At 35.1% G+C, this 24,631-nt stretch overlaps 1 protein-coding gene across 2 annotated transcripts in view; it reads left to right on the forward strand.

Annotated features, from left to right (window-relative positions):
* Window positions 1–271: 271 nt before the first annotated feature.
* LOC115446785 (alpha-catulin) overlaps window positions 272–24,631 on the forward strand; it is a 75,842-nt gene continuing 51,482 nt past the window's right edge. For both annotated transcript variants that reach the window (XM_030173570.2, XM_030173569.2), the window contains exons 1-2: window positions 272–388; window positions 9,995–10,175. In XM_030173570.2, the coding sequence (XP_030029430.2) occupies window positions 302–388; window positions 9,995–10,175 (268 nt within the window). In that variant the 5' untranslated portion in view covers window positions 272–301. The remainder of the gene's footprint in view (window positions 389–9,994; window positions 10,176–24,631) is intronic.

Below are 24,631 nucleotides of genomic sequence, written 5' to 3' on the forward strand. Positions count from 1 at the left end.
CTTCCCAACGTGGGAGCGCACGTACAGTACGCACACACTACACACCACCAGCTGCTGGCGCCCGATACCAAAACAAACTAATAAACGTAATGGTTTAGTTGTGAAAGCTACGAGAGCGTGTTAAAAGTAAAAAGCGCACGGAATAGTAAATGTCGAGCGGTACGGTGCGGCGCGCGGCGGAAGACGGCGGCGGGCGCGAGGGCGCGCGGTCCCGGCGGCGCGCCACGTGATGGGCCGCGCGCGCCCAATGGCGGCGGCGGCCGCGTGCGCGCGCACCCGCGCAGTCGCGCCCGCGCCAGCCATGGCGGCCGCCGGCCTGCCCGAACTCGATTTCTCACAGATAAAGACGCGCTCCATCGAGAGAACCCTCCTGCCCCTCATCAAACAGGTACGATATGCCACCGGGCCATCCCCGGCGCCCTACCGACCACCTCGCTCGCTGCGCCTCCACGCCGAGGCTCCGTGACGTCTTCGAATCATGGTTGATTCGTGTCGAAAGCGCTTCTCTGACGTCGTTGTGAGATTTGACGATGTTCCGAATTTACGTGCCTCGTCTAAAATTGAACTTTTATTTTCGGATTTGCGAGATTTCGTGCGCGTCGTCGGTTGACGTTCGACTTTAGAATTTCCCGCCCGCGACGACAAACTGTTGCGTCTCGCCGCGCAATCGCTCTGTGGAACGATCTTATGGCGCCAAATTCGAAACAACAACGTTTTTCACTTTTCGGATGTGAGAAGTTTTCGGCTATAGGGTCGAAATTAAGTTCGAAATGGAGACAATTCCTAGACGAATGGTAACGCGATGTGCTTTCAGTCGTCTTTGTTCTCGAAAAAGGTTGCGTTTGAAGTAGGTAGCGAGGTCTGGGCAAGGGCGAGCACGTGAGCCCAGGCAAGAGTCCCAGCGTGACGCACGGGGTGGGCGGGAGGCCCGGATCGATGCGCGGCGGGCGGGCGGAGACGGACGGCGCGGCGTCAGCGGCGGCGGGCGATGGCGGGCGGCGGGGCGAGCCGTCAGTGCCGCGGCGAACGCGGGCGGAGGTGGTGGAGCAGCGGGTCCGCGGCGACACGGCAGCGTTACGGAACACGTGCGCGCGCCCGCGGACTGCGTGCCGCCGAGCGCGCGCCCACCGCCCGCGCGCCACGCGCATTCCCTTACAACATGGACGCGCTCTCCGATGACGATGAATTCGCGCGCCGGGAGCCGCAGGTAGGTTCGTTCGGCACGAGGATAACAATCTACCACTTGACCCTGTCTGACTCCCCTCACCACCACCGCTGGTGATCACGCAGTACATAGCATGGAGAGCAACAAGTAGTGGCGGTTAACAATACGCTCGCGTGCAATGACGACCTTAGTTAAATCTCGCGCCGCGCGGTCTGGCTCCGGTTTCCGGCGAACGATGGAACAGGTGATGCTTGACGCGAGTAAACGCAGTAATTACAAAAGAACTTGAAAGGGCCAGATAATCGAGATCATTTAATGATTAAATTCATTAAAAACGTAATTTTCTTAATATTTTATGGTATTTAGTAATTATTTAACGCCTATTAATAAAATATGCTACCACTTTTATTGTATAATATACAATTTTATAGTATTTTACTCTCAGATAACCAACTAAGATCATAAACAAAATGTAACAAAAAAATAAAGAAGCATTATAACGAAAACAAGAACTCGATACGGTATGTTTATGACGCAAAATAAATTATTTTTGAAGGTTACGGTAAACTCGATGAAGTATTGTCACTCTTACATAAGTTCTATGGGAAGCTCACCTCAAATATGAATAAATATGATATAAATATACCATAAGAGCACACCTAGCCAAACTTAAATAAAAATTATAATAGCACTCTGCCTTTAAACATGATACCTAAATATGATTACATTATCACGAAGATTCTGCGATTGTAAATACAAACATGTAGTGGGTGAAGCGCTGTGAGAAAGGCACAAAGAGCGACATTGTCATATCAAACGTGGTAAAACATCGCATTCGCCGCGGAGTTTTGCCTCGTATTTCTGTATTCACACATTTTAGAACACAATAGCCGTATGAAAAGGGTTTAAGAGTATTTTTGTACAAAAACTAGACGATAAATGTAATTTTATTGCTTATGACATAATATTCAACAGCGTATCATTTCCGCTTTGAAACTTTAGCATGTGATTTAGTGTTCAAAAGATTTGTAAATATTTTTGTCGATTGGTCACTGATTCACTTTAATTTATTTTATTTAAACTCTACATAATTATAAGTTTATAATAACATAACTACACCTGAAGTTAAATTATATCCATTAACGTTTGTAAAAAAATATTTATTTTTTATAACTGCATTTTGTGCCAACAATAAAACTCTCTTCTTCTTTCTTTCAACGGACGTGATTAAATCCCATGACAGTCTACAGAATAGTGCTGATATGCTAAGCGTATCGTGAGCACCTGAACGACTCCAATGGTAAATTTCACACCACGTGTGGGGTGCTCGGTATTCTACACCAACAAAATAAGATAATGTCAATATTGCACGTCTCAATGAAAGAAATAAATTCTATTAACTGCAATATGACTATTCTTACCTGTTTTTATAAAGTGAAAACTGGAAGTAAAGATCGAAAATTCGAGAATGGTTGTTTTTTGTCAATATAATTTATATGGTTTGATTTATTTTTTGTCTTTTAACTGACTAATAAGGTTTCTCATTATTGTGTAATTGTTTGTTATTTTACCTGTTTTAGTAGTGAAAATCCCTTCGAATGATATAATGAAATACATTTTTAACAATATTTCATTTATAAGAACAAGTTACCGTGAAATATTTAAAATAATATTCAGATGTTGAAAAGCCAATATCGCATGTGTCGCTTTAGGTATATGAAAACGCTTAAATCATAACGGACCAAAATAAATTTATTCTTTCATAATCTAACGTCTTATTCGTAATCTCATATTTTCTTTACCATCTCGCTTCAATTATTAACGAATTCAGAGACTAATATAGTATAATATATACGAAAATCCATAACGGTTTTAGTTTTAATAATATTTATATTTATGAAAGATATCTCACACAATGGTCGCATAATATGAATACTTATTTGCCACAATTTATTCTGATCTGAAGCAGAAAAAATAGTAAGTCTTCGCTTACGTAAAGGGTAATCTGAGTTTTCTTAGGATCTTGACAAGGTAAATGAACTTTATATACGAGACGATCTACGTTAAACATTTTAATACAATTTCTACTTTATTTATTTATAATTAAACTTATTTTAATTTGTACGCTTACCTATTCGGGTTAAGTATTTATGAGCAATCAATACTGCGCGCAAATATAGACCAACGGCTTTATTTGCTTTTCTTGCCCTACTCTATGATGTCGGCATAAAGTACGTTATAAAAGTGGCAGCGAATTTTAGCTAATCGTTTTATAATCTGCTGTTAGATTTATGAACTATTGAAATAATTTATTGGTCATCAGAGACTCGCAACTAATCGACCTATGGAGTAAAATTGAGATGTAGCTTTTATTTAATAGCTTCGACTACGTTCATCGTGTTGAATCAAATCGCGTAGTATTAATTCGCCTACTATTTTTACTATGAAATTGTATTCTTCGGGAACGCGCCGAATTATAACGCATGCGGAATAAATGCGATTCCATTCGACTCGCTTCAATTCTGCTCTAGTCGACGCTAGCCTTAACAGAATCGAAATCAATATAGTGTATAATATTCCTCTATAAAAAAATGTCAGGCATTTTCTCTTAAAGTACAACAGGTATAAATTCATGCAAATTGCCCGCCATTGTGTGGCTCATCGGGCGCGAAGCGAAACAAATTAATAAAATTTTCTTATGAAATGGGTAATAAACTATTTAAAAATACGTTGACCTATTGAAGTATATGGATCATCGACTATTTCAAAATGCGTGTGTGTCGTGTATCTTCACTTATTAACATTTAATTTATAATTTATAACATTTTCATGCAGTAATGAAACTCAGACCCAGCACTTAGCAAAGTGAATTAAATGTATTTATTTTACTCAACCATATATCGAGTCGAGCAGGTTGCTCACCCGATGGAGCGCCGCACCTGCTCATAAACAGAGATTATCCCGTCCACGCCCGTACCACTGCAGAATTGGCATTGGGTCGTGTTTTAATTATTCCAAACCTCAATGACTTTGAATGACTATTTTTAAACCGCAACAAAATTAAAACAATTTACGTTTGAATAAAATGTAATCCAATTCTCTCGTAGCAAAGCAGAGAGAATAAGCTAAAGGGGTCATTTAAGCTTAAGCGTATGGCTTTTATAAACTAAAGAGGCCAAAACATGAAATTGTACAGAGCCTAGTCAATTTGTTGTTATGTTATCTTTAAATCAAATCTATTAGATGTAAAGCGTTCGAAAATCAGGAAATTCCGCATAGTTTCCGCAAAATACATATAACATATGCTATATGACATTTGCATACTACATGACATAATTTTGAGCTTACGTTGCCAACATGGTTGCTAGCATGGTTGGGACTTGGGACATGTTCGTATCGAACAAATCTGTGAGCTTAAGCAAATAAAGTTTACACTTGACGGTCCTATGGCTTTTAAGAGAAAGTGTAAACGCAATAGTCAACTACTACGCATTTTTGGCGACATAAAATAAAAAAAATATATTGAGAGGGTCAATTTTTCATTTCTAAACATTCCTTGTATTACGTTGTCACTCGTCCTGTAGTTATTTGTATATATCGGAGCTCGGTTTTAATAGCTTAATGGTTTTTGGAAGGTTTCACTGGCTAATAAAGTCTTTGTCCACATTTTCACAATGTCGCGTCAATACCTTTGCATCGACAGGAAGTTAAAAGAAATGAGCCTCATAATTATAATAAAATTATAATAAATGTATATCATATGTAAAATATTCACGAGTCTAAATACCTACATTTAGTAGTAGGCAACATACGCAGTAGCCTACACTAAAAACACAAACAATGAAACTAAACACAGCGTGGGATTTTGGTTATTCACCACAAAAGCGCTTACACAGTCGGGTTGTCACTGAATGGAATTCAGATTCGTTTATTTGGTTTGTTTGTCCAATTTATAAACCAATCTGCACTAAAGTGACAGTTAAATATGGTACATTGCGCTGAGAATGGCGAACACAGTTGTATTAAACTATTGTGAACAAATCTCATTTACCGGTAACACGTTTTGTAAATTCAAATAGATGAACAAATTGTATTGGAAAGGTGAATTCGTTTTGTTCAATGCAGCGTTTGTTACTAACACTTGGTTGACGATTTAAATTCAAATTTGCGTATTTCTGTCAGTACTGACAACGAAGAACAGCTCATGGTGATCGGCACTTGACGAGTTGTTAACTAAAACGTGCGGTGGTTTTAGGTCTTATTTCAGTTGTGATAAGTAGTTATAAAGTGAAATAAAAGAATAAGTGATGTGTAATTAACATTATCTAATTAAACTATTAAACTATAATGCACATTATAATAATAAAATCCATATAAAAATAAACATGCATATTAAAATTATAAACCATGTTTCAGACGGAACCATACAGTTTATATAAAATCTTAATTTGAGTATAAACCACCTTATGAATCCTATCTTCTAAGTTATTATTGTTCATGTACTTGAAATAAACAGTATTTGTGCAAATCTAAGTTCACAATAGACTGAAATATACGAAACAAACGAATACAAGCATTAAAATGTAATGGAAAATGAAATCTTTCCAACAGATATCCTTTACCGGTGAATTAAATAATTCAAAATGTATTCCGCCTCGAAGTTTCATATCCACGGAAATATATAAAACTACCACAATGGAACAAAGTGTAACTTCGGCAAAGAATAAGCTATTGCGAATTTTCTGACATTTTAGGTACCGACATGCGCAAAATTGAAGAGATCTTAAAGAAACAGTCGAGGGGCAGAAAACTTTTTGTAAGCAAATGTCTCGACTCACGGCCGCAAACATATTATGTACACTAACTACAAACTATATCTTTTAAAGCATATAGCAGATTTATTTATAAAATAAAATCTGTTAATTTAGTGAAGCGAAATATAAAAATATATTGGGCAATTATCTGGATACATTCTCAAAAAAAAATGTTTCAGTTACATACATAAATAGAAATTTTAAATTTCGTATTTATTACTGCTTTTTAGGTGGATTTCAGTTCTATAATAGTGCACAATATATATATATTACATACTTACATGTTTCAAACAAACCACTGCACATAAATAAGCCTTTCATTTTGAAAAACGTGTATTTAACATTCGAGCAAAAGTGTTGGGATGTCATGCAATCTCTTTTGACATGATGAACTGGCTGACGAGGCTGTAAAAAGTCTTTTAAAATAGCACAGGGACTTTGTATTAGACCGTGCCTTCAAAAGAATTTCGACATTCATTCATCAAGATGCAACGACAGCCTATTCAGATATACGAGCCTTGAGTAAGAATGAATTAAAAAAATACGTAACTCGCTTCAAGACTTATTTTTGAAGGTAGAATATAGAAAGGATTTTTATGTTATTTTAACGAATGACATTCATTCAAAAAACTATTGAATGGGGTTTACTATTATGTAATACAGAACTCAGGTTTGTTTTTAATGTTATATATCCTAAAAAGTATTACCACACATACTGCGTCGACGCCATATTCCTATTATTCGTTTTATTTTGTCATGATTATCACTATGATGTAGTAATGTCATGTCATATAAAAATGTTAAAAATAACATTAATTAAAATGCGACATGAAAGCACTAAGAAAACATCGTAGTACGTTTTTGCACTATAACACAAAAAATACCATAAACATGGATGGTGGGCCTTATTAGGAACTAGCTTCTTTCGGTTACACTTAACCTTACCATAAATCGATGATAATTATCGATCGATGCTTAGAACATTATTTCTAGACTGGGGAGCTAAAAAAAGTTGAGTCTGGTATTTTTTTTTCCTTATGATTTCATGCCATTTATTGTTGTAACTTAAAGTTTTATTGGAACTATATAATACCTATATATCCGTTATCTTTAAATTGAGTTAATAAATAAACAAATAGTTAAAAGGTTTTGTTCCTTTATACATAAGAAGGTTAATAAATTTTTATTTTATTCTTTTACAATGATAAAGTTCCCGTATGTAAACGAGAAGACAACAGTTACAAAGGACTAAACCAAAAACAAGAAGTATGAAAAATGAATTAAAAGCTCTCTATAAACTTATTAGCAAATATATTCGCTACGACTATAAAAATCATCGTTCAAATATTATTGAAAAACATGTAATGCTAACAGGAAGCCTAAAAAAAGCTAATAAAGAATTAAGATCTCACAAACTTGGATTGAGGGACTCCAAGCCTCAAATAAAAGTACCTGTAACAGAAACGAAATACTGCAAATTGCATCAAATTTTTACGCCAACTTGTATAACTCAGAAATTCATGACATTTATTTACCTTCCAATGAAACATCTTATTTGCCAGAAATACCAGATATACAAGAGTCAGAGGTAATAAAGATAATAGCTACATTAAAGGTAGGAAAAAGCCCAGGTTCTAATAAAATAACCAATGAAGCCCTAAAAAAGCATGCCCTTACCTAGTCAGTCCCATAACACAGCTCTTCAACTTGGTTTTGAAAACAGGTACGACTCCGAAACAATGGACAGAGTCAAATATAATTTTGATTTATAAAAAAGGAAACCCAAATAACATAAGTAACTATCGGCCGATTAGTTTACTTCCTTCACTTTATAAATTATTTTCAGCAGTTTTAGAGAAGAGAATACGAAGAATAATTGAAAAACATCAACCTTTTGAACAGGCTGGATTCTGAGGAGGTTTTTCCACTGTGGATCATATCCACTCAGTTGAAATGCTTATTGAGAAATATCAAGAGTACCACAAGCCACTCTACCTATTGTTTATAGACTATCAGAAAGCTTTTGATACTTTATATCACCATTCAATATGGGAAGCTCTTCACACACAGAATATTGAAATGGCATATATAAAAGTTCTGCAACATCTCTACACCAATTCTCAGAGCAGAATTAAATTAGAATCAACCGGACCACCTATACATATTAAGAGAGGAGTAAGACAGGGAGATCCTATATCACCAACGATTTTTATTTCGGTATTGCAATCAGTTTTGATCAACTAAATTGGGATACATTCGGTATAAATATAAATGTTAATTTCATGAACCACTTAAGATTTGCTGATGATATTGTCCTTATGTCTGAGAATACCACACAGCTACAATTAATGGTCAACACACTTAACACAGCAAGTAAAAAGGTTGGTCTAGAAATAAACCGGAGCAAAACCGTTATTATGACAAATAGCATCAAAACTCCCTTGTACTTAGAAAACACAGAGCTATCCTATACTGATTCCTTTATCTACCTGGGTAAGCAAATTTCATTTTATAAACTGAGCAATGAACACGAAATAGAGAGGAGAGTAACAAACGCGTAGAAGAAATTTTGGAGCCTAAAAGAAGTATTAAAAAGTGATATGTCATTAAGAATAAAACAAAAGGTCATGGATTCTTGCATTCTCCCTTCTCTGACATACGCCAGTCAGACTTGGAAATTTACCAAGCGCATAGAGAACAAAATTAGATCATGCCAAAGAAGTAGGGAGAGGAGTATTTCGAAAGTAAAAAGACTACAGAAAATACCTCACAAAAATATAAGGGAAAAGACGAAAGTCATAGATGCACTGTGCCACTCAAAGAAATTAAAGTGGCGCTGGGCTGGTCACATAGCCAGGTTGACCGACAATCGATGGACTCAAAGACTGACTTCTTGGACCGGACCATCAGGCACCAGAAAGAGAGGTAGACCAACGGCCAGGTGGGCAGATGATGTAGTGCAGGTGGCGGGTGAAAGTTGGATGAACATGGCGAAAGATAGGGACAAATGGAAAACTCTAGAGGAGGCCTTCACCTTCGAAATGAAGGGTTCTTATTAGTTAGTTATCAATTAAGTATATATAAGAATATTGTTAGAGATAAAAAGTTAAATTAGTTAAGTATCTTATCATATTTTTTAGTTTAAGTAATAAGGAATAAAAGGCTTTTTTTATTTTTTTATGTATACTTATATTATAAATGGTCTTACACATATTAAATTGTGTTGAAAACAATGTGTTGCTCTGTAGTGAAAATAAACCAAGACTTAAATTCCTACCACTAAAAGTCTTTTTCAACACAAAAACTTGGTTATAGTGAAAAGTATTATAAGATTCAGCCAACAATCAACTTTATTTATCTTAGTAACCCAGTATAATAGAATTAGCGATACATCAAGTTACAAGTATTGTATTGTAATAAACTTTCCGCATGTATAGACAAAAGTTAATGGTTCCCAATTGTATTGCCATAGACCTCCCGCACGCGTATAATACAAAAATAGACCAATTAGCGATGGGTTCTAGGGACGGATCTAATCGTAGAAAATACAGTCCCGCGCGTTAAGAATACGAAGAGGACAACCGGCAAAATTAGGGAGCGATAAATCACATATATTTTCGCTTTCCTTTACTCGAATTTAAGACGTCACGGACAAAATGGTCGCAGTTTAGTAATGCTTCCGTAAAATAGATTCGACCTAAGGAACACCGTCTGAATAGATATAGAAGCCATTTTGTACACCGTTAAAAATTAGACAATGTCTCGGCTGTGGGTCTGGCTTTAGTAAAGTACATAGGCAGAGCAGCTTACCATCGTGCGGAACGCTCGCTCGCCTGCGTACTAACGGCCAATGTCTTCATGAGCTGTAAAATTAAAAATAGCATTTAAAACAAAATCCATAAAATTTACCACAACACAATAAAAGGCAAAAAAACTTGGACTTTTACTGTGTGTGAAGATATTGGCCGTAAAACAATAAAAAAATGTCATGTGCTATATATTAGCGTTTTTACAGATCAGCAGCCTGGTTGCGACGCGCGGCGAGGCGGCCGCGGGCGGCGCGGCGGTGCAGCGCGTGGGCGCCGCTGTCTGCTGCGCCGTGGAGCGGTTCGTAGCCGTGGGAGAGACTATCGCGGACGACAACCCCGACGTGCGACACAGCATGGTGCTCGCCTGCAAGGAGGCGAGAGCCGCCGGTAAGTCTCAACATAAGAATTCTAATGACCGATTCCCGTAAGCTTAACTGTTACCGACGTATAGAAGAGACATGGAGAACATGGATTAAAGTAAAATTTGTTCGACCTGCTTATCGATGAGTTCTTTTCATTGGTAGATTCTTACTATTAATGATTAGTCAGCGGTTACGATAGGTTGTCGCATTCGGCCATTATACATATATGCGTTTTCTTGGGGTAGGTAGGTATATGCGAAAACATTGTGATAGCTCCGAGGTTCCAGTTTAATTCCGCAGTCGAATGCAGAGATGTTTTCGAATCGTTACATAACATGTTTTGCGATAGATTAAGGCTATGGCCCGTTTTATCAAAAAACATACAAGGGTCTCTGAATTAACCAAAAATGAAATGAAGGAACACTGGAGACAGGCTGGATCCATAGTTTTATCTAGTTTACTATGTGGACAGTAGAAGGTTTAAACCAAACAAAATTAACAGAACATAACTTGTCTAAATAAGACCAAAATAGGTAATAGTAGGAGGTAAATAGGTAATATAGGAGTATAAGTATCTTCTTTTTAAACGTGAATTCTATGTGAAAACGTCGAAACCACGGGATTAAAATTATTGTTTATAATTTAAGCTCACATAAGTACACCTAAGTTCACAACACTACTACTTTAAGGTATCTTCAAATGTAAACAGTAAGCCACTAAAGTTAGCTAACCAATTCAAAACTTAAATCATATCTATACTTGTTACTTGAGATATAAATATGTTTATTTTTTTCTATTGCAGTAAACACAATTTTGTGAAAAAAAATTTTTGCTAACAAGGCAAAATAATGTAGGCAATTTGATTTTTGTATCTCTTCTGCAACTTTGGACTGACTGCACAATACACACAAACCAACCTACAAACATTTGAAAAATTCAAATTAAACCATTCGTGCTTTACAAAAGAGTAGACGAGTTAACAAACAAGGAGATTATGAAAGTGGCATTTGTGTTAGAAAAGCAATTTCATCACCTGACCATTAATTAAAGTTGGCTATTAATAGTTCTTCCAAGTGGTTTTATTGTCTGGCAAGAGAACGGACATAAATTTGCATATAAAGTGAGCAACTTTTGGGATAGTTTGCGTTCAGTACGCCATTACGTCGAGAGTTCCTTGGCCGTTCAATTTAAAACAAACAAAGTAATAGTGACATCTCTCGGGCCATGAGTTTTAATTGCCAATAGAAGTACTAATTTAATGTTTTTTCAAGGCTGTTAACTTACTTATGAAGAACTTTTCCAATATAGCACAAGGTTTTAATTTTTATTTGTTATAAAAATATCGTCATTTTTTTGTTTCCAATAAGACTTTGGAATTCTTTTAATTCTTCCAATCAAATTTCGAATACATAAACTATACAATTAACATATATAGCAAAAGTATTTGAGGTTTTATACGATTCATACAACCAAAATAAGGTGATCAGTCAGTGGTAAAGAAAAATATTCATAGAATCATTCACAAAAAACCTTTAATTCAAGAAAATGGAATAAACAGATAACCGTCAAATTAAACTCACCCTTATAGGTAGCCGTTCAGAAGGTTTTTTAATCAAGGCTTGCGTGACCTATAAACCTCTCCGATATCTCTATTGTGTACTTAAGGCAGATATTCAGTGAATTGAAAAGATACGAGTGTATTTATAGCAATACACTACGAGTCAACGGCTAAAATTACACGTGGTTTGTGAACTGTGGTGAACCGGTTAACCATTTTGAACCGGTTACGTAAATGATGAAAATAATGAAAACTGACGTGTTGGGTGTCTGCCGCAATTGAAACACGGGTATCGAGCAAACACCATATTATATTTATATGAGGCTATTAATGGGAGGCCATAATTAAATAAATAAGCAAGTAGAACCCTTTTTATTTGTTGTTGATATTTGAATAAAAATATTATATAATAAATCGTCATAGTCATCGCTTAGTCAACAAAAGATCAATTTGATCAAAACCTAGTATTATATAAACTTATATACAGTTTCATTGTATGATACATGTATATTTATAAAAGATGCTATTTAAAAGATATTAACATTACATTAGACCGTCGATGCATTAGACGCATATCGCTTCGTAAGATAATTTGGTACCTCTAACCTCAGAGACAAAATTTCTTAGAAATAGGGTCTGATAACTTTAATATTAGTCCTTTATTTACTATACTTTTTATTATTGTATTTTTATAAAAATACTAATGAACGCATAAACGAAAATAAAATATTGTTTTATAGTTAAACTTCAAGCTCTTCCGTCGTGTGTTTTTAAAGTTAAAAGCCTAACACAACGTTTTCGCATAACCGAGGGAATGCTCGACTCAAAATAGAACGAAAACATAAATAGAGACATGCTACTAAAAACCTTAAGAGTTCGTGTTTTCAAGACGAAAAAAGTTCAAAAGAAAAGCAATCTAGTAAAAATTGTTATGACTTAAAATACCCCCATTAACGTACAATCTAGCTACCCTTCCCTAAATGCTTCATAAATTTGTGTCAACAGCCTGACCCGAATGTTAATGCTCGAACGTTATTACCGGATCCAGCATGCCAACAAACAAAAGATGCAAACAATAGCCAACCCCGCCCGCGGTCGCGGCTTCACTAATCAATTTTATTTAATATCCGCGCTAACCTTACTACTGGCAGTTTTGTTTGTCGAAAAAAAATATTACTTATATACGAACCTGCTCCAAAGCTCTTAATGCTACACGATACATCGAACGTTTTACAAATAAAGCGAATGTTGACAAAGCTGTATAGACCTCACATCAAATGTAGCCATTGTTTTATATTCCAAATCATTTGCATTGAAACATTCGCCATTTTGAAATGTACGCTATCGGGAACTCGGTGAAGTTTTTGACAGGGACGCTATTGTTGCTCTCATGTTATATAATATATAATATTATGTAGACAATAGCTCACATCGCGAATTATTTGATTTTCCACGAACGATTCTCTTTGATGAGGCGAGTAGGTAGTAGGTACACTTTTACATTAATGTAACCTTTTTAAATAATAACACAGCAATTTTAAATAAAGAAACGAGATTCTAAAGTTGAAATATATTATAAAAAGAAATGATTCTATACAAGTGTATAATCCTTACAAAATGGTTGTGTATAATATGTATATTGTATAAGTACTTTTAGATATAAACCTATGTACTATGTTCTATCGCTCTACCTATAGTCGCAACTAGACGTAGTGAGTTATGTATTGTTATACTACATACAATACACCATGACTAGTCTTGTACTTAGCTTAGCTAGTAGCTTTGAAAATAATTAGAAAATTGTAGAAAACTTATAAAAATAAACTCTAAACAAAACCCAAATGGTAACGTTAAGTAAAATGAATATAAAAGTAATGTGTTATAACTTTTTGGCCTTATTTTCATTCAAAGTATTTTTTCTTATCTTACATGCAATCCTATTTTCCGTTATATTTTACCATTTCCCCGAAGTCTGAGCTGAATACTTAGCCCCCGCACACTTCGATAACATCAACGTTACTTTGATATGAATCACTTTTACTCCATTTTTATGGGGTCACTTTACGAGTAATAAATACACTGGTAAAAGAACTAGGTTACATTCGAACGAACAATCAGTCATAAACGACTTTGATCATTTTTGATGACTTGGCTTTTACCAATATGTCTTAATAACTGTAATACAGTATAGATTTCACTATAACAATATTCATTAGTTCCACCATTTTCTTTCTAATCTATATTTCTGCAATTAATTTAATTTGTTATACTTTTCTAAATATAATTTTTATTTGCTTCCAAATTGTAACGTCTTCTAAAACTCTTATAATATGATTTTCAATTTACGCCCTGCTCTTTTTCTCTAATGTTTGATCATTGAATTATTAAGTACTACGTACCTTTGAACTACTGAAATAACCCTCTTATTATGTAGACACGTCATAAGTACTAAGTAGCGAAATTCATTGTTTCAACACCAACAAAACGAACAATGATAATCGATATGATTCGAACCCGTATAATTGATATGCCGGCACTCGGCAGTCATCAATCACAACGGCAGTGAAATTAAATTCACTCCGTTCACATCTGTCCAGAACTTGTCGACGAAATGCAATATTAAAGATAAAATTTCTGAATAGAGAATTCAGCACCAGTGAAATGAAAACGGGGAATTTGATACTACAATAAGATAAATGTGAAAGTTTGTATAAATGTTTTATATGTTTATTTAACGTTTAAATACCGTCAAATAAGTTTGGTAGCGGCGATAGCCTAGATGGTTGTGGAGCGGACTGCCGAGACAAATGTTCGCAGGTTCGAAATTCAAAGGCACACACCTCTGACTTTTCTTAATATTATGTGTGTATTTTTTGTAAATTATCACTTGCTTTAACGGTGAAGGAAAACATCGTGAGGAAACCTCCATACCTGAGAAGTTCTCCATAGGGATTTCGAGGGTGTGTGAAGACTACCATTCCGCACTAGGCCAGCGTGGTGTACTAAGGCGTAATCCCTCTCAGTAGTAGAGGAGGCTCGTGCCCAACAGTGGGACAGTATATAATACAGAGCTAATATTATTATTATTAAGTAAGTTTCGATGAAACATGGCACAAAGATAATCTATATAGTCTATCAAATATGGGATTAAAAGCTTAATATTCCCTTACAGAATCCAAGCGATAAAGGAAAAAAGGTTTCGCTTACTTGACGCCCGCCCCCTAGCTGCCCCAGGAAAATGTTTGACTAGCGCTTAAGCAAACACAGGCTAGATATGAAAAGCCACACACCGTCAAACAGAGCCATTGCAGATTGATGCGTGTGTGCGTGTAGCGTTTATGTACATTGATGAAAACCCAATATGATTTTCAAACAGTGAAAGTACAATAGTATGGTAAAATGATATTTTCTAATTTTGAAAAAATAAATTAATGTTATGAGAGTGCTATACTAAAGGAATCAAATATTTGACACAGCTATACATTATTAAGATGTGAAGAATACATAAATGTAAAAATACTGGATTGTAAGATTCAGTATAATTAAAGTTCGTATACAGAAGTGCAAAAAAATAAACTTTATGTATAATATGAGTTACAAATATATTCAATTCATTTCGATCACTGGACGACAATTAGTTTCTATAAATCGATTGTACGTACTAACCCAAAAAAACATACTTTCCAACATTTTGAAAATAATGAAAATATACTGAGGAATAAATCTCCACAGCTATTCTAATACTACAAGACATACAACCGACTTCATCAAAACAGACAAAGGATATCCATAAAAGTAAAGGAACGGAAGTACAAAGGGCACATTGCAATATTTTACAGGCGTCCATTTCAACGAAAAATTCGCGTATTCGCTGAGCGGAGCATGCGCACTAGCTCAATAACGAGATTATCCTGGATTGGAACAAATCTAATAAATAACAGGTGTCGACGGCTGCCTTCTACATCACACCTACTTTTCATAAGTTAAAAAATTCAATCTCATGAATTCCGTAATCATTCACTAGTTTATATAAGCAAGCGATGTACTATGTATATCATAGGTATATTATATATCTAGATATAATTTAGAAATGATATATAGCAATATTTTTTAGTGATTATTCCTGACACCATACAAATCTGTAATAGATTTTAGAGACAGTTCATACATGCGTCGTTTCGTTATGCAGTGTGCTCACAATTTTGTGAATTTTTGATATTTTAGCCCAAAACAATATTTCAAATGTATTAAATGTTTTTTGTTCCAGTATTTTATATAAAAATATTGTCAACGAAATTTGTACGTGACAAAGTATATTTGAGGCACGACACATTTATAGCACAAAAGTTTTGGCAGTGAATGTCGTAATATTAAAAGCAAATCATTTTTAGTTTAAGCATTAAATGGCATTTACGGTAACTTCTAGTAATTGGGTTCAATCTGTTTATTCCATCAGCTTAATTACCGGTGCGTGTTTGTAGAATCCAGGTTTAAAATAACTGTCCATAAATAGCGATTTATATTTAAATCCGCTTTTGGGAATTGATTAACATCAGTGGTCCTTATAACCCGATTCCTGCCGGTTTTCCTTTCGTGATTTACGTAAAATCTAAGTATCACTAGAACGATTTTCAGACTACATTTATGCATATTATTAGTATAAGTAAGGCCGATTTCCTTTTGGAAAATTTCATCCTCCGCCCCCGGTTAATATTATCCAGATCTCGCTTCTTATTAAAATCAAGTACAGGTTAAATAATAAATAACTTAAGCCGGTAAAATTTCTAAATTAAATTACTAATCCCGTCGATTATTGCTTGGAACGGTGATGCGAATTGAGTGCCGTAATTTGTTCGAGTTTCTCGAAAAAATACTGCGCTCTTCTAGCTATACATTCTTTCATTTTTCAGTCATTCCAGTAACATTAGCTTTAGCCCAATTTTTGTTACCTTCAAGCGTAATGGAATCCTTATTATAAGAAATTTGATTAGATGTGCTCTATCTCATTTTTAATGGTCGTTAGAATAAGCATGCAGGGTGCGGGAGATTTTCTATTCACGCATGCCATAGGATCCCCACGTGGTAATCGTTTTCGTCAGCCAATGGAGACCTCATACGGGAAACGAGAGATTTCAGTTTAAGCATCGCTTAAGGCCCGTGGGGCAGCCATTTTCATTAGTCATTATCCCGTATTCGGTATAACGACTGAGTTAACGACCAGTGAAAATGAGGCATCATGCATGCTCTCAGATATGGATATATTATATCTAGAATATTTAATGTGTCATTATCTATTACATGTAGTGAACACTTATACAGTGTCATTTTGACATTGCGTTACTAAATGAAACCACATACTTGGAAATAACACTTTACAATAAGTTACTTGAGCCGTAGATGTAAAATAAAAAGTGTAAGTTTCGAACAAAATAAATATTAATAAAAAGTAATTTTAGTTTTACGCGCCCTAAAGCCACTACTACTACTACTACTCTAAGAGAATTCGTTGCAGTGACAAGATTATACTTTCAGTCAGGACTACACCCACACACGCACACGTCATATTCGCATTAAACTACGAAATGATCAAAAAATCAAAAAACGAAAACCAATATTTTTCATGAAACTATTAATTATTTATGGATCATTTTTGGTACAATGTCAGCAAAGGTGAAGACGAGTATGTGGTTTCATTTAGGAACGCAATGACAAAATGACCCTATACATTTCAAACAAATATTTCATTTATATCCAACATGTGATGGCACAAATTCCAGTTTCGACGCGATTTATTCCTACGCTAACCATATTTCTGTAAGGATCCACATCAGCATTTTAAATGTAGAAGTCAAAACAGAAAATTCAGTATTACTTTGTATTTCTATACAAAACATGCGATGGTAAATTTTATAAATATTCGAAGTGGTAATTACCATAAGCCTACCTGTCTACCCTTTAAAACGTTTACTACGTACGTTACACGCGACGCTCGTAAAATCAACTCAACAAAATTTTATCCCTTCTATTCATGAATACGGCCCTATCAAACGTTTAATATTAATGAAATCGTTAACTTTCTTATCATGTAAAATTTTTGTTCTGAATGTTATTTTGGAACATGTTTCAAAGGGTTATTATAATTTATGTGCCCTTGGTTAGTAACAATTATAGTGGTTCTATACAATACTATTTCCAAATGAAATTTAATGAGAATGATAATTATTGCTTATTTTTAAACCGCGCTAGCCTTGTTGGGAATGGAACGGTCTGTCGAGACGAAGGTCCGCAAGTTCAAAAGCCAGGGCAAGCACCTCTGACTTTTCTAAAATTGTGTGTAATTTTTGCTTAGATTAATGGTAAAAAGAAAGAGAAACAACTCCACTACATTACATGACGCTCTCTAACTCGCGCTTAACAAACCATTTCATTTAATTTTAATTGATTTCTCAAGACACAGGCTCAGCCTAATTTGAGAACCTCTGGCAATTTTTTCGGTACCTTTCTTATATTTAAATAAAGATTTGTCATTTTTCATTCCATCTGCGTACTTAAGAAGTTCTCCATAAGAGTTTTGAAGGTGTGTAGTCTGCCAATTCGCGTACTAGCCTAACGCCTAAAACCCTCTTCGTAGTAGAGGAGGCCTGTGCCTTATGCTTTATAGCTTTATCGGCTAAATTTCGATGCCATTCAGCCATTTATAGGGGTCCCATTGACATTTCCAATGATGTCTTCATGCATAATGACACATACACACACGCACACACACGCGCTCAAACACACAGCGTGTCATTTACGGTATGTTGGCCCATATTTATGAAATATGGTTCCCGTTGCGCCATTTACCACGATTTTATTGTTACAGAGGGGTTGTAACAGTTAAGGTTGTATAACTGTACTCCCAGATGACAGTAAAAATAAGTTGTGAGAAGTTTATTGGATAACTGGCACGCTTACATTGTTTTTAAATTTGACTTGCCGACTTGGCACAGAAAAGTTTTACATTTCTCTAAAGATTTCGCTGCGGGTCGGCTCTTGTTTGTTATTAATTCGTATCTTATTACGAGCTTTATAATTATATCTGTGTTTCAAACTGTATAATATATGCTACGGTACATGGATAATTACGCCTTAAGCGTCATATTATTTTCTTTGAATTATAAACAATACGAAACTTGTTTCGTGTTTACTTTATAGAGGCTATATTAGTTTTCTTAATAAGAGTTTAATGTATTATAATTATTATAGAATATCCATAACAACCTTTATAGCCACCAACCAACTTAACAAGAAATTTCATTTCATTAACTATGAAAAATGTGCACATTGTTATTGAATGAAATCCAACCAAGCGTGAGGCAAAGATAGAGACGTCGGTGTAAAGTTCAACATTTTATCTGTCTTTTTTGTTTTTACGGGGAACATCGTGATTATCCCTCCTGCTGAGTCTCGGGGGAAAGAACGGTTGCGTCGGGCCGCACGGGACCAATAGAGTCATCCGGGCGACCGCGAAGTACCTGGGCAAAATTTATTACACAGGTATTGTAACTAAAATCTTTTGAGGTCTCGGGGCGAACAGGATATCAGCTTACTATGTAATTATTTAAACCTCATATCTACCACTGCCACTTTTGTAAGCCGATCAGTAACACGCATGTTGTAACAGCAAGCTATGTACCACGGTGAGTATCGGTGAGCCGAAAAAACTGGAAGAAAACCAGTACACTGCCAGAAATTGTACCTGCGTGACAATAGCTTGCGACAAATCTCCATAATGGTGAGGGTTTCTACGCGTCTCAACGAATTATGATGATATAATTATGATGCGCTTACTATCTATCACAATAAAAGACCCCGTATTTATATCCGCGCCACTATGTGTCATTGACACACGATTGCATCAACCAAGATGGCACATTTGACAAATTAAGCTTAATCACACTTTATCTTTATTCTCCAATATTTTTACTAAATATGCAACAATGCTAGTTTCAATATTTAAAGGTAATTTGCCTATAAAGGTGAGAGGCATCAATATAATATCACTTCTGAAGTTGACCTTTCCACACAATGACATTTCTACGTGCGACTTCATTTAAAGCGCCCTAGAATATTTCAATAAAGATATAAAGGCCTCGTAAAGTTCAGCTAACTACATAGTTAGTGAGCAGACAGATTCCATAAGTTTCCACTTCAATTAAATTTTACGGCTCTCATTTGCACAGCGATGTTTTCATTGAACATTTTATCTTAAGGCCATTTCCCTTGAGCTTTAGTTACTTAAAAATAACCTTTTATAAATACGTATATTGCAGTTTTATTTTTAAAATATTTTAGTTTCTTCTATCCATGCATTGTAACTACGGAAACTCATTCGAGAGCTCAGTCTTCAAGAGTTTAAAAGGAATTGAATTCTTAGTTTACGTTGCTTCCCTATTCTATTCATGTATAAACAATGACTGCGAGGGCGTACTTCCATACAAAGTTACGTATATCCAAACAGGAAACTTAACATTTGACTTCCTGATGCCGATAACACAGACTAACTTTAAAAACTTTTCCTTTGAGCACAATAAGACACATGAAAAAGAGCACAAACAAATATTTAGTAATTTATTGTTTTAAAAAAATATTATTATTTTATTTATGAACATTTTAACCACACGCCCTGACAAGTATCATTTAATCTGTCGGTAAAGACCTCTCGAGACAAGGCGAAACCCTCTATTATTGGCATAAATCCGCCATAAATGTGACGTCACGGACGACGAGTACTGAGCTACGCATCAGCATAATACCGTGATAATGCGCTCTTTGAGTGCGCCCTAGATCCCGCACCCTGTAGATTATAGGCACAGGCACCGCGGCCAAATAACTTTTTTATACCCGCTGGCCTGTCCTTTATCTAATTTTCTATATACAAAACTGCACATTTTTGCGTTAGTACATTTATTTGCGAAGTTTTACTGAACTAATTTCATATACATTAGCCGGGTATTGTTGTTTGTTGCGCGTTCTGCGTGTGTTATGTATTTTCTGAAATTTAATATATATGTAGTTGAACTATATTTCGAGTGTTAACTTCAAATATATGTAATTATTTATGTCAGAGCAAAAGAAATGGATCTTTAAAACTTTAAAAGTTTTATAAATTAATAATTTTTTATTGCTCTAAATTATATAGGTTAATGTTCTGCTGCTTGTATTAAAGTATTGCTCTTTTAAAATTTATTGCCCTATTTGGGTCCGGTTGGTTTTTATCTTATTTATGATTTTTGGCCAACTACATAAAAACCTTCGTGATGCAGCCAACGAGATCTGTTCGGTTCACAATGGCCGTTGAATTGAACGACAAATACAATACCTATCAAGGTCTAGTATGAATATAGAGTATCTTTGGGATCTTAATTATGTTATTATTTAACAGTTTCCATTCGATTTTATATAATAGTATTAGCACTGATTTTGTAGTCTACGCCAACTAATAATAGTGGATTCAGATATTATGTTCTTTTTGTCATGTGTTGTCTACGTATACTGTCGTATTTGGTGTTGTACGTGGTGCTGTAAGCCACATGTGTAAAATTGAATATTATTTTACGGTACAGACAAATTTTACAACAAGTTATATAAGTTTTATTTTTTCAGAGATCTCGACTGTTGAAATTATACATACACAAAGCGTATTCTAGTTTTTCAATGTCCAAGTATTGGAATAAACGCTAAAATAATTTCGCATCTCTGAGTAACTATTGGATAAACCCGAAAATCATTTCTTATTTCTTGCGTTATCTTACATTTTGCTGCGCCAAAAGTTTGTCACAACCACGTACCTTCAACGTTTCACATGACATAATGGTTTTCTAAGAACGATTTTTCATACTGCCACATAGCTCCGTGCGAAAGCACTCAATCTGTAAACATGTAAATTATAAATATTTGAATATAAAAAGAAAATGTTTTAAAAATGCTTGTCAAACATCTGTTTTTATGGGGACGGGCTGATCGCCTCAAACTGTAATAAACTCACCCCATAATATATTATTAAATTAAGTATTAACGAAACACCTCACGTTTTTCTGCACACATCGTACGATAAGAGTGTTACCGAATATTCTAAAGATGTTTACTTAAGATAAATCTTTTAAGGGGCGAATGCGGTGTTAGTAAGCGCAGACACGTAGCATACTCAAGTTAGGCGGACGAACTGCTTCACGGAAATTGCTTATATCTGATATATATTTAAGTCTAAAGTACGCCAACCATTTGCTCCACTTAATTTAAATTGGATTAGCCTCTTGGGATACCACAACCATGTGGTAGAAAATTGTCATTTTGTTCCTTACCAAACTTTACATTGACAAATTTTTAACATGTATTGTAATTTTTTATGCGCGGATAACGCACTCCAAATATTTCGGCGATTGTACCTTAAATAAGCGGAACTGTGAAACATAAATGTGAACACTACCAAAATAAACTTATATAATAATCTTGAATAAAGAAAACCAGACCGTAATACAGTCGTACTTAAAGCCAGAAATAGCCAAAGTTGACTATATTGCCAGCGGGTTAATGTTGAAAGTAGGAAGACGGCCTCATTACGGCAGAATAAGGAACAGTGGACAAAAACGTTCGATAAGCATACATTGCACGAAGGAATATCAAAAGCGGGACGCAACAGGCCTAAGCTCTGGATTACCGCCACGAGGGGCTTCACGCTGCAAATTGAATGAACGCAAACATTTCCTGCGTATGTACATACTAAATACACTAAAATAAATACTATTACTTGAAGACGCAAGGAAATGGATGTCACTCAATTGTCATGTTTCTAGCCTCCCTCTATCTGTAGTATATGAGATCGAGACTAGCGTTGTTAGAACATCTGTGACCCATCCTCAAAATTGCACATTCTGGACGCAGAATTCCAGTAAAATTAACGGCCATTTTTCTTTGTTAGAATTTTAAAACTTGTCAATGTTCAACCCATTTACGTGCCGGTGAAACATGTTTTTAATAAAAGTAACAACACAAAATTATTTTCGATGTATCACTAACTTCAAACGATAAAATTATATATTATTTATTGCGCAAACGAAAGGTATCGTGTCGACATATTTATAACACAACTCACGGAAGTTCCAATACGAAAATAAGATATCGCTTCTACAATCATAAATTTGCTGCAACACGTTCGTAAAACCCATCAACATTTTAGGCGTGTTTGTCGTCGGTACAAAAATCTAACAGAATGATATATATTTCCGATGCATTGAACTAAATAATACAAAAGATACAATGTTTTTTTTATATAAATTTATTTCTATATGACACTAAAGCGGCTAAACAGATTGATCAGTTTAATATAGTATGCATATATATTATCTACTGTTTTTTAATCAGTCCTCATAATCTGGATTTTTACAGAATAAGAACAATAGAGCCCAAACCGTTTCACTATTTACAGATGCAGACACATACTTCGTATTTGAAATACCTATGCTAGGAAAAATATTTAAATCAATCATAATAAAGGCGGCTGCGAATCACTAAAAATATCATTTTGTAGCTGACTTACGCTTATGAAAATATATAAGGCAGATAATAATATAAAAAAAAACATAATATCATGACCTTCTTTCACAAAATATCCAAACTTATCTTTCGTAACCACCAGCTCACGACAATTTCAGTCTGAGTTCCTTCGGAACGGATCGCTGCTCTATTAAATTGCCACAATCATCTTTACGTTCTTATCCTTTAAGAAAAACTAAGTGATGTAATAAATTTTTACTGACTTTTCAATTCCACTATTTATTGAAATATTTCATCGTATTATGTTAAAAACATTTTGTAATGACTCGTAATTTACAATTACATCCAAATCAAATCACGGTTGCACATTTATTGTGTTTCGAAGGGTGTCAAATAACATTAAAGTGAAGAAAACTCTATCGCGATAATCTAATGTGAGGTGATCACGAAGGCTCTATTATGTACGTTTATGTTCCCGGCACATGTGAACGCTTCGTCATTTTCCGGAAATGTGGAGCCGGCCGCCGGAAATTCATTGGAGGTTCGCGCAATTTGTAACTCCGTTTGAAAATTCAACAGGAAACTAGTCCCAAATGCCTGACCTTGCCAAATTGCTGGTCATTAGTGAACTTTAAAAAAATTTCAACTTAAAAACATTCATGTACAATCTTATACAATAATGAGAAATTAAAGACCTCTCAATGTCAATATTTTATTGTTATTTACGACCAGTCCACGTGAAGATCTAATTGGATGCAGTTTAAATGAGACTGAACTAATTACTTAGACTAATTTATACTTTACTAATTATGGATTTTCTTAAAATGTAATAAAGGTCTACACAAACACACCTACTACTACACCTACCACGTATTTTAATGTCATAAAGAGTAAGGATGAATAAAATAATCCTCAAATTCTGGAGTGCACTTGTCTGTGACTGTCTTAGTCTTTTATATACGAAATGTAAATATAAACCCATTTCCACAAGATAACCTATATAATCGAGAACTACACAATAATATTGAATGCTGTAATATAATTTATTCCACTTTGTTACTGAGTGGTAATAATGGATTAAAGATATGCATTGTTATACAGAGGGAGAAGAGGTGGCAAAATCCATTTCAACCTCGTGTATAAAATATTCAACGCCACGATATGGCATATAACGAGTTAATATACCTCTCTGCCTCTCGAAATAATAATTTGGCTCGATACCTTTTATGGAAATTAAGTAATAACTTATAGGATATATTTGAATTAATAAATCGTCTGCGGAAAAATGGTTGTATTAATTTTATCTACGCGCAGAAAATGCGCTATACATTTACAGAAACCATTTCGGGCCTTTCTCAATGCATTTTCAATGCTTGTTGCATTACAGG

Source organism: Manduca sexta, chromosome 25, assembly GCF_014839805.1.
Source record: "Manduca sexta isolate Smith_Timp_Sample1 chromosome 25, JHU_Msex_v1.0, whole genome shotgun sequence".
In the NCBI taxonomy this organism is placed as follows: Eukaryota; Metazoa; Arthropoda; class Insecta; order Lepidoptera; family Sphingidae; genus Manduca; species Manduca sexta.